Genomic DNA, 15,529 nt, shown 5'->3' with positions numbered 1-15,529 from the left:
TCACCTTGGTCGAGGTGTTCTAGATGCACGATGAGGGTTGACAAACAAACGGAGCTGCCTAGGAGAACTAAAAGGATGCGCCGTCCGACGAGCCGGCCAACCCCCGCCCCGCTCGTGGCACGGCCGGGCACGGCGCGCACAACCATCACACGCTGTAGTTCGCCGTCTCGCCGCCCCCCGGGGCGAGGGCGCTGCGAGGGCTGCGGCCGCCTAGATGCAGTCCTGGTGGTAGGCCTCGAGGTACGCGCCCGCCACGCAGCCGCGCGCGAACCGCCCCAGCTTGACGCACTCGCCGACCACCTTCTGCGTCTGTGGAGCACACGAGAAAGAGTCAAAGGGTCAGCGACATGACAGTCATCACGGCCCGGAAGGCGTTCGCGTAGATCGCACTCACCATGGGCACCTCCAGGGTGCACTCGGCGCCGATGCGACTGTCCTCCTCCGCGGCGTACAGCTTGGGCAGCGGCACCTTCATCCGCATGGCTTTGTCCTGGGCAAGCAAGCCGTCAGTCTGGAGAGAACGTCCCACCCTCGGGCCATGCAAGCGGCCGCCACCCCCTGGACTCACCGCGGGCGACTCCTCGGGCACACTCATCACGGCCACCACGAGGACGGACATGGACAGCAACAAGAGTGACGGGGACGCCCTGCAACGAACGAGTGTCAGTGCTCTCTCTCCCTCCCTCTCGCTCTCCCAGGCGGCCATGGCTACTCACATGTGGACGGGGCGGTGCGGCGGTGCGGTCGCGAGGGAGGCTTGCCGGACATTGGGCAACCCCCTGGCCGCGCCGCCTTTTATAGGGCCGGGTGGCGCATCGGACTGGGACTGGGACTCGGATCGGACTCAGTCCGAGGACCCGCGGGACCCGCGGGGCGGGCGCCCCTAGCGCCGGGCCGGCCGCCATCATCGCCGTGAGCAAATTAAGTAATGAGCCGGACAGCGGACAAAACCGCGCCAAATCAGCCCCAAGGCTGTCGTCGGCCTTGACGGCAAGGTGCAAAATTATGAAAAATGAGGCCGCCTTCTCAGGACCTTAACGAGGGTGGGCTTGTTCTGGTTGTGCGTGGCCGCTTGGTCACGCCACTGTAAGAGGCGCGAGTTTGCTCCTCCACTGCCCTACATTGTACCCTACATACGCAACGCCCGCGCGTCCGCCGTCCGTCCGGGCCGGGCCAGGGGCCGGGCCCTCCCCGCCTGCCCGCTCCTCCAATCAGACCATTGAGTGGCTTCTCCTTCCCCGCCCCCCACCCCCGCCCCTGGAGGGAGGCCGCCTAGAGGTTGGTGCGCCGAGGCGTCATGCTTTGCGAGTACCGAGGCACCCTTGGTCCTTGGAGGTCCTTGGAGGTCCTTGGTACCCCCGACGGACCCGAGCCCCACCATGGCCACGCGGCCACACAGCCCGCGCCGCATCCTGTAATCACGCCATTGGCCGGCCGACGTTCCGGGACCGCCGTCACGCCGTCACCGCCGTGTCGCGCCACTCCGCCGGGCCGAGATACTGTTCCACTGTACAACGCGGATTCCCCTCACCATTCTCATTTTTCAATTCTTTTGCGAGGCCAATAGGCGAGCCGACGGGGGCGAGGTCGGCGGGGACGCGGAGGGCCGGGGCGAAATGGGGCGCACATCAAGGCCCTTCTTGTCCTGCCCGGGGAACACTAGTGGCGTAGATTGATTAAATTATTTGAAGATTGCCTCGATTCGAAAGGAAGGCTGCCTTTGGGCCTCCGGCGCGGCGGCGTAGTGTGACGGCCAAGGCCGCAAAGCGTGCCGCCATCCTCTCCCCCGCCCCCCGTGCACGGTCTGATTCTGCCCCTGCAGTGTCCAGATTTCCTGCTCGTGGCTAGTGTGACGGCCAAGGCCGCAAAGCGTGCCGCCATCCTCGCCCCCGCCCCACGTGCACGTTCTGATTCTGCCCCTGCAGCGTCCAGATTTCCTGCTCGTGGCTAGTGTGACGGCCAAGGTCGCAAAGCGTGCCGCCATCCTCTCCCCCGCCCCCCGTGCACGTTCTGATTCTGCCCCGGCAGCGTCCAGATTTCCTGCTCGTGTGCCTTGCCGGGCTCGTGGCTCCGCGGGGTGCACTGCGATGCGCACGGCGCGTGGAAGCTGCGCGGCCAGTCAGGCAGATGCCGTGGAATTCGCCTCCACGTCTACGGCTTCTCGAACACGCGCTGTCTGGCGCGGGGTGCCAGGGTGTGCCAGGGTGCCAGTACCAGGGTGGCTACCTCAAGCAGGCGCAATAGAAAGGACACCCTGAACTTTGTACTAACTTAGACATTTATTCAATCATAAGAAAACGTTATAACGTGAATCACAGCTTGACGACGAGGTCGGAAAGGATCTGGGCGAGGTTGTTGTTGTCGACGGATCCGACGCCCGCGCCGCTCCCTCGTAGCGTCGCGACGCCTCTGCCGCAGTCCAGACCGTTCTGTGCGCAAAGAATGACAGTGGCAAAATGAGTGGTCGTCCGACATTCCGAAGCGGTGGCTTCTGTGGCGTCAACACGACTGGAGGCACTCACCAGGGTTCGGGAGGTGACGGACAGGAGGCCGCCCGTGAGGCTGCCCAGCAGGCAGGGGTCCTCGTCGCGGGGCCCTACCCCGCGCGACGCGCCTCGCTGCGCTCGCTGCCCCTGGTGCGCCCCCACGCCCCCGGGGCCCCCGGGGCCAGTGGCGGCCGGGCGCCGTCTCGGCCTGCAACCAACAGCCACGCTGTAACGCGGGCAACCCGGGACAACCGGCAACGCACTGCTGCTTTCCCGGAAAAGGCTGGTTCTCCCAGCGACTCCAAGGACTCTTCAGATACGTTTGTCACGTGAGGAAAATGAAGCTAATAGACTCTGATCGATTTGGTGTGCTGACTGCGCTCCGCTGCGCCCAGACAGCAGCAAGCAGCAGGCAGTCGCCGGTCAATAACACAGTGACAGTTTGAGTGACCACCTGCCCCGAGTCCGCGTGCGTCCTGGCCGCTCCGTCCCCTTGGCCTCCTTGGCCTCCACGGACCGGAACAGGCTGAAGAGGAGGTCGGTGTCGGCGGCGGAGTGCGAGACCAGCGCACCCGGCCCTGCCCCTTCCGCGTGGCCTTCGCCGCCCTCGCCGCCCTCGCCGGCCCCGTCGGTACAGTCCGTGTCCGCGTCTGCAACAGAAGCGTCTGGTGACTTTCCGCGGCAGCCTCGACGACGAGAGGACCAATGGCGGCGACGCGGCGACGACGCCCTGACGACGCCCGCCCGGGACGGGACTGGGACGGGACGGCGGGGTGGCCCGGGCCGGAACACACCCTGGCGTACCTCGAGTGCGTGGCGAAAACGTCGACGCCGAGGGGGAGACCACGGCCTCCTCTTTGCAGAGAGGCGGCAGCGCGGAGAAGATGGTGCCTGGAGACGGGCCCTTGTTGTGGTTCGGCTGCTCCCAGAAGGACGCGGGCAGTGCGCGCAGCTTCATGGGCAGCGGCTCTGTGAGCGGGACGACAACATGAAGGACGTGAAGGACATGAAGCACCGGCGGACCCGCACGCACTCACTCACTCACCTTTCCGTGCCCGCGACCTGGCCGAGATGTAGGTGCCGCCTTCAGGGTCCCTCAGCAGCCTGCCCTTCTTGACGGGGGGTGGCGGCGAGGTGCACTCCCCGGTGGCGTCGTCGCGGTGCCGCTTGGCGTAGTCGTGGTGGTCGCGGACCGACTCCGCGGCCTCCAGGGCCACCCCCGTGTCCATGGCGCGCTGACGGCGCGCTGACGGCGTGCCGCTCCGCTCAGCCCGGTACGCCACCGTCCTGGACACACCGCGGCCCAATCTCATGCATGCCGGCCTCGGAGTGCTGCCCTGGCCGCCCTCTCTCTCGGCCCTTCCGTCGCCGTGCTCGTCGATAAATCGATGCTCCAAGTCGACAATCGCTCCTTGGCTTCGTCACTTCTTGTGCCCACCACCCCGGCACACCCCGGCCCGCCCCGGTGCTGTGCGCGCGGCGGCCGGCAGGTGCCTCCCCCTTCCAGGCGGTCGCGTTGTGCGTGGAGTGATGCGACTCTCGCTTCGTCCACTCCATGCCACGCATGCCACGCATCGGCGGCGACGCAGTCGGCGCCAGCAGGCCGCGGTCGATAGGAGTTCAATCCAGCCCCGTGGGAGATCGCATGAGGAAGGATGGCGTTGCGTAGCGCGGCCTTGCGCCCTTTCGTCTCGGCGGACCCCCTCTACAGATTCCCTGTTCGCCAGTTCTCGTTTCTATTCTACGGACACAAGGGCAAGTCGGATTGGCGGCGCCCGGGTCGTGCCGCGCCGATCCGCGGGGTCAGTAAAGCCCTTCCATAATGACCACAACCGCCCCCCCCCCTCTCTCCCCGAGCGCCTCGTGGAAGGGGTGGCGGCGCGGACTCAAGCGAACGCGAGCTTGGCCGCTTGGCCTGGCTTTGCCGCGAGGTCGCGCAGCGGAGGTGGACACCGGTCGATCTCCACTTCCCAACCGTCCTCCAAGTAATTGGTCAATTTGACTAACAAAATGGACGAAACGAAATTAAAAAGCAAACGGTTCTCCCCAGCCAGGCCCCAGCTCCGGGTCGAGCCCAAATTCAGGGCGCCCCGATTCTGCTTAGAAAGAGAACACGCCCTCAGAAGTCCTTTAAAAAAGAAAATTACGCTACAGCAGTTAGCTCGCATAGCTCTGCCGACGTGTAGTGGGACGACGAAGCGCCCCCGCACTTATCCCCCACCCCGTGCCTCTCGCCCGACGACGGCGCCACGGGAGGGCGGTCGTGTCCGCGGCCTACACCCTCTAGAGGAACTTTCCTTCCTTGCCTGCCATCCTCACCTCTAGACGTGCCGCAGCAGGCGCAGCAGCGAGCAAGGTGGCCGCCATGCTGTGTGCCACGTCGGTGCCACGTGCACCCGTCGTCCAGTCCAGCCCTGTCCAGCAGGTCCTCCACCAAGAGACTGGACGACGCGCACCCCGGCCCGGCCCCAGCCCTCCCCGCCGCCCCCGCCTCGCCCGGCCCCGAGCCCGGCCGGCCCTTCCATCATCAGGTCGGTTTGTTGTCGTCCTGGACGCACCCGTTGCCAGGCAACGACCGGCAACGACCAGGCCGCGCTGCATAGCGCAGCGACGGGCGGTGTGGTCGGTCGCGGAGTCACGGACAGGGAGCTGGAAGGACCCCACCAGCCGACTCGACTTTCGACCCTCTCGACCTCGTCCAGGTGGACGGCACCCCATCCAAGTTACCGTCCACCTCATTCGGTGGGTCCGGCACAGAGCGGGCACGTGTTCCGTTTAGAACTGAGGGCGAAACGGGCGAACTCTGCTGCCTTGTCAAAGTTTACTCAGGAACGAGGGTGAAATTGGTAAAACAAACTCAAATGGCAAGTTTTCAATAGCTTTATTCACAAAGGACAAAGGCTAATAAATTCAGATTTCAAAGAGATTCTTACAATGCAGACTCCCCTTGGTGTGAAACAAGGCGCCACCCATTTCAGAACTTTGCAGCTAGGATGAATGGTTCTGACAAAATACAATGCTGAAATAGAATCTCAACAAAACAGTCTTTTCACGCACAAAGAAGCACAAAGGAACGGGACTCAATTAAGAGTCAAGCTATGGGACGGGAGATGCAGGAAAGCAAGGTTTAGGGGAAGACACACAAGCTCATGTGGATACCTTATGACTGAACCTTTAAACTGTTAGTTACAATAATATCATAAATAGTATGAAGATAAAGCTAAACGTAAATAACTTGCAGGTTGATTAAAAATTTTAATAATCAATAAACTTACTATCCTTTTGTAAAATATCTTCTGAACTTATCTTATGATCAATCCTTGCAACCATAGAAAAATATTATACTAAGTCTGAAAAGTTAAAATATTATACTCACAACAGCAAAATAAATCATATAAAATGAAATTGGAAACACAATTAATGCTTTCCTGAAAATGATTGACCAAATGCCAGAATCTTGCCGAAGAATTTTTATTCACAATCTGAAGTTCAAATTTAGAATCTAAGACATTTCCAATGAACCAATATCAACAATTGCAACAGAATGCGGATATCACGGTGATAACATGTGTCTGCACCACAATTCTCTTTAAAAAAAAAAGAAAAACATATTAAGGGAGCAAATAAAATACAATGGAACAATATGCTTACATATAAATATATATATATATATTTCCATACCCTAACAACTTGCTGTAACAAAACATCAATGACGTCGCACCAATGGTGTCACTCCTGGCATCACATCTTACCAAAACTTATATTTTGGGAATTCTAATATTTACAGAGATGTGGTAGATAGCAAACCAACTCATAAATGTACACTCTAGAAAAACAGCTTATCAATGATAAGACAACACAAAAGTAACATAGCTTCATTATAAGCTGTTAATCAAAGCCTCACTCATAAATATTTCAGTGGGAGCAGAAAAAAAATCAACACTCAACTTCAGCCTTATACTCAACTTTGCATGGTTTCAAAAGTAAAGCACAATATCTCAGGAAATAAAAGAAAATCAAAACAATATTAAGAGAGAAAGGGAGAGGGAGATAGATATTAGATAGGTAAGTGAATGGTTTACAAATGCATACTGCATCGGAATTGTTACTGACAAAAAAAAAGAAAAATAATGTTCAATTCAATTACAATACAATGGCACCACTGACTCAGATATGAGTGTATCACAATAGTACAGGTTTACCACAGGTGCAGTCTAGTGGCATATGTTTCTCCATGGTTTCTCCCCAGAACTAAAATGATTTGATAAGGACCATTTTAATTAATTTAGTTGTGAAATGCAATTCAAGAGAACAGGCAAAGCTTTACACAAACACAGTAAGCTACAATAGAATTAAAAGCATTTAAATTAGAACATTTGCTCCTACTCAATGACAAAAACCAACTGTGTTGAATAGCCTAAATTACAAAACCATGGCAACACTTTATCACACACATATATCTACTTAGTTCCAGAATCAAATGAGGGAGCTGGATTGAAAAGCAGACAGGGAGTAAAAGTCAAATACAAATACCAAATCCCCAAATGATATCCCTCCTAATATCAATATTTAATATTAGGTCACCCCATTGACATTCCAATTGGTTCCAGTTCATGTTAAAATGGCAAAGAGGCAAGAGCTATGGTAAGAAATAACAATAGTTTTTAAAACAAAAATGCACAATTAAAAATAAACACATTGTCATCAATGTGAAGCATTAAGTTGATCCAAATTAAAGAAATCTCATTCTGAGTGTGTGTGTGTGTGTAATACTGTCAAGATCAGACATTAGATTGTCTACATTACATTACTTAATGAGCACAATAGCCAAAGCTAACAAATTTATTATAAGGCTCCTTTATAAGGCACAACTAGGCTAATTAAACCGTGTCAAGGTGACAGCGAAGGAGCTATCATAAACATAATTTCAAGGGAACAGTTCAAAGGTGCCCCCTACAACACACATTCTGAAAAGAGCCCAGCATTTCTTAACAAATTGTCAAAAACCAAAGACTTGTAAATACAAGGTTGCATGAGAATTTTTCTTTATAGAGAAGCAAGCAACATAACAACATCACTTACATACACATGTCTATGTTGGCTGAAATATCAGGCAAATGTACATAACACATACATAAAATGCATTATTTTATCCAGCAAGCAAACTTTACTTTACAAGTTCTGGAATTCCCCATAATAATTTAAGGCTTTGAACCTCTTGAATGCAGAGCAATGTGAATTAAGTGCAAAGTGTTCTTAGATAACAATAAAACTACAAATATTAACATGGAAGAAAACCAATCAAAACAGTTCCTTGTACCTAAAATTAATATAACGGACAGAAAAATGGATAATAAAACCAAACGTATTTCAGAATTGAAGCAAAGATGCTTCAGAGAGTTCCAAAATTCAAAATAATGATGCATAATACTACGTAGCTGTTCAAGAGCAAACAAAAAAAAAAGCTAAAGAGAACAAAAGTTGGATTGTAACATCAAACACAACTTGAAGAACAAGGCAAATTAACCCTATGTATAAGGTTGCGACAAACCTCCCATGTGATAAGAGCACCAATTCAGAACATTGTGCAAGTTCACTTTCAAAGGACACCAAATGGAAAGTATGAACTTTGCAGAACTTGAAATAAGTTATTCATACCAATGAATCAGGGGATAGGAAATACAGAACTGAAGTTTGATCATACTGAGCTGTAGGCACATTAAAACAAATATTGGCAGGTCTTACAAAAGACTGCACAGTTGGATGGACCAGAATGAGCAAAGTTTAAGCAGTCTATGAATGATAGGCAGTCACATAGGTGGATGGAAAGAGTCCTTTGCGAGCACCAATTTCACCATGCCACCAGTGCTGGTCAGTACGGTCTGTTACAGTGATAACGTCTCCTCTTCTGAATTCCAATTCACCAGACTCTTGTGGAGTGAAATCATATAATGCTTGGACCAAACACTGAAAGATAGTGAACAAAAACAGTGAGCGATTGAACAAATAAATTGCAATTTTCAAGTTCTATAGGCAGAAATAATAAGAATTACCTCTTCTGGAACCATATCCCTCAGCTTAACATCTTGAGAACGAGATACTGATGCTGTTCTATGATATTCTACAAGCTCATTAAGAGAGTTAAATTTTACGACCCACAAGAAAAACTTTCCCTGAGCATCTCTCAAGACTTTAAAATGCTGAACTCCATCAGAACACCTATAAAATAAGGCATTAAAGAAAATGAAGTTGTTAGGAATAATGCCCAAAGTAAAGGTTCTACCAAGTTAATCAGATTAACAGTTGCCATAAATAATTATTGTAAACAAAATGGATGAGGGGGAAAAGCGTCCAATCTGAACCTCACTCCTTTTTGTTAACAATACTTACTAATATAAACTGTTAATTTACTATACTCAATACTATCAAAATATAAATTGTTGCCCAATACTTACTTGACAGAAAGGGAGAAATCACCAGGAGAACTCTCACTCACTCGGATTAGAAAAGCCCCCTCATGTTTATTCAACAACAGCTTTTCTGCATCTGCCCGAGTTATTCTACCATAATACCAGCTGTAAAAATTTTTTTTTTATGTGAAAATGTGTGAAGGAAGAAATGGCCACACCTTAATATTCATGAAGTAGTAAACCTAATACTTACTCGTGATTCTTCATTTCTATGTAATTGCTGGGTATGAGGCCTTCCTTTCCCTCCAACTCAGCTCGATACCAATTCATATCATCCTCCATGTTGAGAATCTAAAAGGGACATTAAGGGACAAACAAGGTATAAAACAAGAAAATAGAGAGCACAAAGACAACCACAACTTAAAAACAAAATTATAAAAATAAAAAATCTGCATAATAGAAGCAGCAAATCTAACAAAATGTATTAGAATCAACCAAGTATGATTCACTCATGATTCACTCATGTGTCATCTAACTTGTCAAGGCAGATAGCCATAATGCAATGTCAGAATGGTGGTAATGTGGTAAAAAGTAGCTAATTTGATGCCAAAAAGAGCGTAAGACATATAGATACAACGACACGTTAAGGGGAAAATGTCACCGTTGCGTTGACAACAGAGGCGTCAATTCGCTGGCACTAGGCTTGGACACCATGAGAGAAGTACGTTAAAAACTTACCTTTAAAATTTGGTTTTTCCTAAAGCTCAGTTCATCATCAGCCGTTGCGTTGAAATCGTGCTTTGCTATCGCTTCCATTTTCAGTTTACTTTAACAAACACCACAAATTGTCTTATCCTTGGTGGCAGCGGACTTTATCAAGGTTAGTTTCTACTTCGGCAAAGACCCCAAAACAGGTTCCACACGCCTCTTGAGAGCCTGATAATTTGTGTTTCTTCCTCACAATATTCCAGTGGAGAATGAGACGTCACCAAATGCTTGAAAATACGGCTATTTACAGCAGTAAGAGCACGCTTACGCCGAATCACTTCAAAGTTCTCTGTCTACAACGGCCATTACTCCATTAGTTTAATTACCCAAGAAAACAGTGAGTATGAAAAAAACTGTGAGGAGACATGCGACTTAGCTCCAATTTCAAATGCAGAGCAAAGTCTTGCAGGCCAAAAAATTAACTTGGAAGAAAAATGATTGTAACTGAACTAGATAGAGACGATATCATTTCATTCAAGGAGAAAATAATTTGTATTTTAGCATCATAACAAATACTATCAATGTTGAAGGTTGGTACACCGAGTTATACAACTTGACTAGGGCTGTCGAGCAAAATATCCTCTAGAACTTTATTGAGAGAGAATTTCAACCTAAATGTCGGAGTTATTAAATATTTTTTTATTTGTCACGCATCTTTGTTTCGTTGCTTTTAGCTACAGAAAAACGTTAACGACTGCTTCACATTTGTTTTAGTTTCTAGTTTGTCGGTTCACATTGACATTGCGGTTTAGCATCGTAGGGCAGGTGGCAGGTTTTGGTTTCACAATTGTGAAGTGGCCTGACCTGACACATTCATTCATTTTCAGCGAGTCATTGCCGTATGACGGGTTGCTTATTTTTTCTGAAACTTCATTTTCATCTCATATCCTCCTAATTTCGACGTCTCTATTGGTATTTAGAAAAAGACCTACATCGCAATGGCCGTAAGAGTTATAAATGATGACAATCATTTCCATGGCGAACTGTCGGCTTCCGGATCTAAGTTAGTTGTTGTCGATTTCACAGCAACCTGGTAAGATTTGGAATTATTCTTCCCTTCATTCAATTTATTTTTTTGATTTTTGTACTATATTTTCTTTAGACTTTACTAAATTTCTAAATGTCATGGTCTAACCTGTAACTTCCCTCTAACCTAATATTATTTATAATGTTTGTGACTGATTTCTTTGTTGTTTCATGGGATGTGCTTTAGCATTTTATCACTAAGATTTCATTTCATACACTGTACTGTCTATCCTTTTTAAATAAAGTGATACTGCATGTGTGATTATTTTTTGTGATAATTCCAATTCTTTTTTAAATGAGTCCGTTTCTGTTTTAATTCCTTTTTATTCTCACCAGGTGTGGTCCGTGTCAGATGATTGCTCCAGTGTTTGAGCAGCTTGCTGGGAAGTATCCCCGAGCTGTATTCCTCAAGGTGGACGTTGACAAGTGCCAAGAAACTGCAGCAGCGCAAGGTGTATCTGCTATGCCTACATTCATTTTTTACAGGAACAAGGTTGGGACAATCTAAGTTTCAGCATTGATTGATTGGAAAGAAACAAAACATGATGGCATTTACCTCATATTAATGTATTACAGACTAAGGTGGATCGTATGCAGGGTGCAAATCCCTCTGGTCTGGAGTCTAAAATTCAACAGCTGTATGGTTCTGGCGATGCTGATGAAGAGGAAGAAGATGGTGTTGCTGGACACGTATGTCAAATTTAAGTGTATATTCACGGTTAAAATTCTGTGCACCATAATACATAATATGTTATCCTTTGTCTAGATGGATCTCAGTCCTTTCATAGCCAAAAATGAATGCGAGTGCTTGAATGAAGCTGATGACCATCCCTTCACCAACTGTTTGACCAACAGTCCAACATATCTCGAGTCAGATTGTGATGAGCAGGTAATTTAAGTACTTCAACAAAAATCTTACTTCTAGCATAGTTGGTGTCATTCTAGCAGTTTTTTTCTTACATTACTTCTAACTTGTTGCAGCTCATCATATCTGTTGCATTCAACCAAGCAATTAAATTGCATTCCCTTAAAGTCAAAGCACCTAGTGACAAAGGTCCTAAGAAATTGAAGATTTTCATCAACCAACCCAGAACTTTGGACTTTGATTCAGCTGACTCAAACCAACCCATACAAGAACTGGAGTAAGTTTTTCTGCCTCATTTTTTTAAATAATCTGTTATATTGTATATCATGGTTAGGTTTTCCATTTATAGCGGTTTCTGAAAGGTATAAATTTTTATGTTTTACTAAATGGATTTATTTTTTCCCCAGACTGAAGCCTGAAGATTTGAGCGGAACTCCAATAAATCTACGCTATGTGAAATTCCAGAATGTTCAAAATGTTCAAGTGTTCATTCAGAACAATCAAGGGAATGAGGAAACAACTCAAATTCAGCATCTTTCATTTATCGGTTCACCTATTGAAACCACCAATATGACAGACTTTAAGAGAGTTGCTGGAAAGAAAGGGGAAAGTCATTAAAAAACATTTCCTAATGGTCTGTTGAAATGAGATGCTGGAGAATAACATGTTTGATCGGAAGAACTAAGCATTTGTAGCTTTCGTGCAGGGTGAAGTCTGTGTAATCTTATGTCTCATTTATGTAATGGGGCTCTCCATTAAATTTTTTAACTTGTATCTTTTCCAATTTGTGATTATTTGTAATGTGTCTACTCATAAAAGGGATGGATTTGTCAAGAAAATAATCCCAATACAGATTGTACAAATACTGAACATTTGTCTAATTATTATTTGCATTTCTATTTCTGTTTCCCCTTTCCTGCACACTTCCATTCATGTCATGCCTGGAAAAGGAGAATGGAGGTAAAACCAAGCAATTTGGTCTGACTGAATTTACAAAATCTTAGTTGAATGACCCACCTTGTAAGTGGAATGACATCTAGGAGGCTTTTTGATTGAAATTCTCGTTCACCCAGCACTTTTGCGGCCTCTCTTGCAGCTATCTGGAATACCTGAAGGTATTCAGGCCTCACCTGCGATACAGGTCACAAGATTGATAAAGACATCTCAAACATTTGTAGAGCTCAGTTTGTTAGCATGAAAGATACTCACATTTTTTGCGACATTCAGAGAGGGATTAGTGGGGTTCTCTATCTCTAAAATTAACCTTGATGATTTGGGCATTACTTTACCATGGTAGACAGAAATTTTGTTTTTCTCAAAACTGAAAGTTGAATAGAACATGAAAAACTTGACAAGCAAACTATCAATTTTCTCTTCATTTCCACCTGACAATAGGCCCTTTTCCACCCTCCTCAAGTCAGGAAAGAACAATTCTGCATCAGGATCAAAACTTGAAGAAGTTAAAGTAGCTGCAGAAGACAAAGAATAAGATGATTGTTTAAATTGGGCATAACTAGCATATCTATTGCCAATATTTCTGATGGCCATCGTGGTTATTAATAAAAGTTGTCTGCTAAGGCACTTACTTGGTAGTCTACTAAAAGAGTGTAGAGATGGTAGAATCTGTTCAGTTTGAAGGAAAAATATGACCATCAGCATCAGAGAAAAATTAGTGATGTAAGGTGAAGGTTTTTTCACACAAGTAATATTATTCTGAGCAGCCCAGAGCCTTAGTGAGTAGACAAGAGGGGCTACACGAAGATCCCATTTATTCATTGTATATAAAATGTGACTGGTATCAACACCTGCACTGCAATGAGAGATGCGTACAATTAAGCACTATGCTATCACTTGTCATTGAGCACAAAAATTGAGAGAAGAAATTTGATCAAAGCCAAATTAATAAGAAAATACTTACGCTGAAGAGTTTTGAATGTCACACTCCACATTGGTCATGATTTGGTGATACTTGATAATTGGTACCCGAGCTCCTAGGATGCTTACCACATTTGTGCAGCCAGGGAGCAAGAGACTTATTAAATCACTTATGAGCTTCAATTGCATACTTTTATCCCGAACCCAAGATTTGGAGTGGAAAAATAACTTGGATGTGTCGTCTTTAATCTAGAGCAAATTGTTAAAATCATGACATTGTAAACAGGACATTGAAATGTAAAATTAAGGCATTGCATACATACCACCTGACAAAGGTTCTTCTTAAAATGAAGGTAAATGTCAAGATCTCCTGAATTACGTCCGAACCCACTGACTGTGGACCCAAATGGGAGGGCTTTCACATCCCTGAATAGCCCCTCTAGTGCCAGATCCAACTGGTGGCAAGTAAAGTACCGGAGTCTTATGCTTAAATCTGATATTTTGGATTTCTTATACAAATGATCCATTTCCATCCTCAGGCGGTTCTGGAAATAAACAAAATAAAGAATTGCATTTAAATAAAATGAGATGCACACTTAAGCAAAACACTCACTTTGCTGCTACATTGGAGATCTTTGAGTTCTTTTAGAGCTGCTTGTTCTTTGCATTGGATGTCCTCAGTAAGATCAGTTAGAGCTTGACTTCTTCCACTTTGAGGGTCCGATTGAAAATAAAGAAATGGAGAGAAGACAGGTATGGACTGTGGGTCTTTTGAATCATAAGAATTTTCCATTGTTTTCATCTTGCTTACAGCAGTTTGGAACTCAACCAAGACAAAGTTCTGAAAAAACAAAGAACAGTGTGAATAATGGCACATTAAATCTGAAACAAAGTCAAACACATTAAGTGCTGGATCTAAATAATGTTTTAAAATTAAACAAATAATGGAGCTGTGTCCCACTTAATGATAATGTGGACTACTTGTGCTTTTGCTTACCTTCCCAGGCCTTCTGTAAAAGAAGCAGTGCTTCACGGGCCCTATCTTGGTACAAAACTGTTTTACACGTCCTGCATCTTGCAGCCCTTCAATTTCCATTAGTATGCTTCTACGAGCTTCATCCCTTCTTCTTAATAACATTTCATAAAAGGGTACGAAAGTCTTGTTGACAACAGGCTTAGTGTCCACATTCTTAGTTTCTATATTTACTGCTGTAAAGACAAAATTTAAGTCATCAAAACACTTTCCTTCAGCCCCAAACATATGAGGAATACATTAACGGAACAGATTAGTCAGTGTCACAATTATGTATTAACCAAAGAATTTTGATAAAAAGAGTGGATGGTTTCAACAAAGCTAGAAGATTTACAACTAAGATCCCGATAAACAACCAACTGAGTCAATTGTTCAACAATTACTGGTTTAAAGAGAAGAACAGTTTTGAATGCAGACAAGAAAATAGTAGAGTGAAAGAGTTTCATTGCAACTGAATCATGTCTACAAGTTCTAAAAAAGAATATTTCTAGAAGATTGTGAGGGTTTGCCAGAATGAGGGCTTCACTAGATGAAAATGTAGAAAAACAGGGAAGAAACAACCTTAAAATTTTCGAAACCATAACATTACACCAATGAGTGAGGGCTCACCGCTATCACGTTGTATGTTGGTTACTTTGGGCGATGGTTCGGGTTTGTCAGACTTCCGCTTTTGATAAGCGATATTTGAAAACACTTTGGCATTTCTGGTCCGTGTGTGTCCTCTTACAAGGAGACACATGACCGTCATGGTTATTACGATAAAACTGTTGTTTTGGCTAAAGAAATCTTAACCTCTCATGTCCACTGTGCAGCCATCATTGTTTGTATTTTTCATACAACAGGGAGTCTAAGGTATGAAACATAAGTTTGAGCTCACCTGTTTGAATTAGGTACGAGGAATTATAAGCATGGTAAAAAAATTAAAATAATATAGTTACGGGCTTACGTTTTTGAAATATCAGATGAGAGATAAGTTAAAATGGGTCTGGATTTGCTGTTTGCTGGTTGCCACCAGTTGCCACTAAGTTGCCATCTTGGAGGGAAGCTGTAGATGAGAAATTTAGTT

The 15,529-nt window shown here is 46.2% G+C and overlaps 4 protein-coding genes across 8 annotated transcripts; 1 reads left to right on the top strand and 3 right to left on the bottom strand.

Moving 5' to 3' along the window:
• Positions 1–2,700: 2,700 nt before the first annotated feature.
• Positions 2,701–4,939, bottom strand: LOC117646002. The gene is made up of 4 exons (XM_034386605.1): positions 4,806–4,939; positions 3,532–3,773; positions 3,291–3,455; positions 2,701–3,136 (listed from the first exon to the last, which is right to left on the bottom strand). Exons 2-4 carry the CDS (start codon positions 3,713–3,715, stop codon positions 2,910–2,912), a joined length of 576 nt encoding a protein of 191 aa, XP_034242496.1. The 5' UTR covers positions 3,716–3,773; positions 4,806–4,939; the 3' UTR covers positions 2,701–2,909.
• A 411-nt stretch (positions 4,940–5,350) lies between these two features.
• On the bottom strand, positions 5,351–10,006 carry LOC117646031 (protein enhancer of sevenless 2B). Its single transcript, XM_034386668.1, has 5 exons — positions 9,635–10,006; positions 9,150–9,247; positions 8,942–9,061; positions 8,540–8,705; positions 5,351–8,453 (listed from the first exon to the last, which is right to left on the bottom strand). Exons 1-5 carry the CDS (start codon positions 9,710–9,712, stop codon positions 8,280–8,282), a joined length of 636 nt encoding a protein of 211 aa, XP_034242559.1. The 5' UTR covers positions 9,713–10,006; the 3' UTR covers positions 5,351–8,279.
• Positions 10,007–10,346: 340 nt separating this feature from the next.
• Positions 10,347–12,334, top strand: LOC117646030 (thioredoxin-like protein 1). 2 transcript variants are annotated; one of them, XM_034386667.1, is made up of 7 exons: positions 10,347–10,503; positions 10,585–10,697; positions 11,027–11,183; positions 11,267–11,380; positions 11,457–11,579; positions 11,672–11,832; positions 11,963–12,334. In XM_034386667.1, the coding sequence occupies exons 2-7, from the start codon at positions 10,603–10,605 to the stop codon at positions 12,171–12,173; spliced, it is 861 nt and encodes a 286-aa protein (XP_034242558.1). In that variant the 5' UTR covers positions 10,347–10,503; positions 10,585–10,602; the 3' UTR covers positions 12,174–12,334. The 2 variants fall into 2 exon arrangements, with proteins under 2 accessions (XP_034242558.1, XP_034242556.1); XM_034386665.1 differs by having other exon boundaries at positions 10,389–10,697.
• A 69-nt stretch (positions 12,335–12,403) lies between these two features.
• Positions 12,404–15,520, bottom strand: LOC117646029 (poly(A) RNA polymerase, mitochondrial-like). Of its 4 annotated transcripts, none has more exons than XM_034386662.1 (10): positions 15,410–15,514; positions 15,073–15,340; positions 14,428–14,636; positions 14,044–14,271; positions 13,754–13,975; positions 13,474–13,679; positions 13,142–13,365; positions 12,765–13,024; positions 12,573–12,685; positions 12,404–12,496 (listed from the first exon to the last, which is right to left on the bottom strand). In XM_034386662.1, exons 2-10 carry the CDS (start codon positions 15,209–15,211, stop codon positions 12,433–12,435), a joined length of 1,665 nt encoding a protein of 554 aa, XP_034242553.1. In that variant the 5' UTR covers positions 15,212–15,340; positions 15,410–15,514; the 3' UTR covers positions 12,404–12,432. The 4 variants fall into 4 exon arrangements, with proteins under 4 accessions (XP_034242553.1, XP_034242552.1, XP_034242554.1 ...); XM_034386661.1 differs by having other exon boundaries at positions 14,428–14,639; positions 15,410–15,510; XM_034386663.1 differs by lacking the exon at positions 15,073–15,340 and having other exon boundaries at positions 14,428–14,639; positions 15,410–15,520.
• Between the last annotated feature and the right edge of the window lie 9 nt (positions 15,521–15,529).

Source organism: Thrips palmi, unplaced genomic scaffold, assembly GCF_012932325.1.
Source record: "Thrips palmi isolate BJ-2018 unplaced genomic scaffold, TpBJ-2018v1 HiC_scaffold_19, whole genome shotgun sequence".
NCBI classification, from domain to species: domain Eukaryota; kingdom Metazoa; phylum Arthropoda; class Insecta; order Thysanoptera; family Thripidae; genus Thrips; species Thrips palmi.
The sequence above is the reverse complement of the archived record's forward strand: the minus strand, read 5'-3'. Positions and strand labels throughout refer to the sequence as shown.

What these genes read in the sequence shown, in the direction of transcription:
- LOC117646002 (XM_034386605.1), bottom strand. Translation starts at nt 3,715, where the DNA reads ATGGACACGGGGGTGGCCCTGGAGGCCGCGGAGTCGGTCCGCGACCAC. An exon ending in CAGGTCGCGGGCACGGAAAG is followed by an intron (nt 3,456 to 3,531) that starts GTGAGTGAGTGA and finishes TCCCGCTCACAG; the next exon opens with AGCCGCTGCCCATGAAGCTG. An exon ending in GTTTTCGCCACGCACTCGAG is followed by an intron (nt 3,137 to 3,290) that starts GTACGCCAGGGT and finishes CTTCTGTTGCAG; the next exon opens with ACGCGGACACGGACTGTACC.
- LOC117646031 (XM_034386668.1), bottom strand. Translation starts at nt 9,712, where the DNA reads ATGGAAGCGATAGCAAAGCACGATTTCAACGCAACGGCTGATGATGAA. An exon ending in ATAGAAATGAAGAATCACGA is followed by an intron (nt 9,062 to 9,149) that starts GTAAGTATTAGG and finishes AAATTTTTACAG; the next exon opens with CTGGTATTATGGTAGAATAA. An exon ending in GGGATATGGTTCCAGAAGAG is followed by an intron (nt 8,454 to 8,539) that starts GTAATTCTTATT and finishes ACTATCTTTCAG; the next exon opens with TGTTTGGTCCAAGCATTATA.
- LOC117646030 (XM_034386667.1), top strand. Translation starts at nt 10,603, where the DNA reads ATGGCCGTAAGAGTTATAAATGATGACAATCATTTCCATGGCGAACTG. An exon ending in AAGATGGTGTTGCTGGACAC is followed by an intron (nt 11,381 to 11,456) that starts GTATGTCAAATT and finishes TCCTTTGTCTAG; the next exon opens with ATGGATCTCAGTCCTTTCAT. An exon ending in AGTCAGATTGTGATGAGCAG is followed by an intron (nt 11,580 to 11,671) that starts GTAATTTAAGTA and finishes AACTTGTTGCAG; the next exon opens with CTCATCATATCTGTTGCATT.
- LOC117646029 (XM_034386661.1), bottom strand. Translation starts at nt 15,211, where the DNA reads ATGACGGTCATGTGTCTCCTTGTAAGAGGACACACACGGACCAGAAAT. An exon ending in CAACATACAACGTGATAGCG is followed by an intron (nt 14,640 to 15,072) that starts GTGAGCCCTCAC and finishes TTGTCTTTACAG; the next exon opens with CAGTAAATATAGAAACTAAG. An exon ending in TTTACAGAAGGCCTGGGAAG is followed by an intron (nt 14,272 to 14,427) that starts GTAAGCAAAAGC and finishes TTGTTTTTTCAG; the next exon opens with AACTTTGTCTTGGTTGAGTT.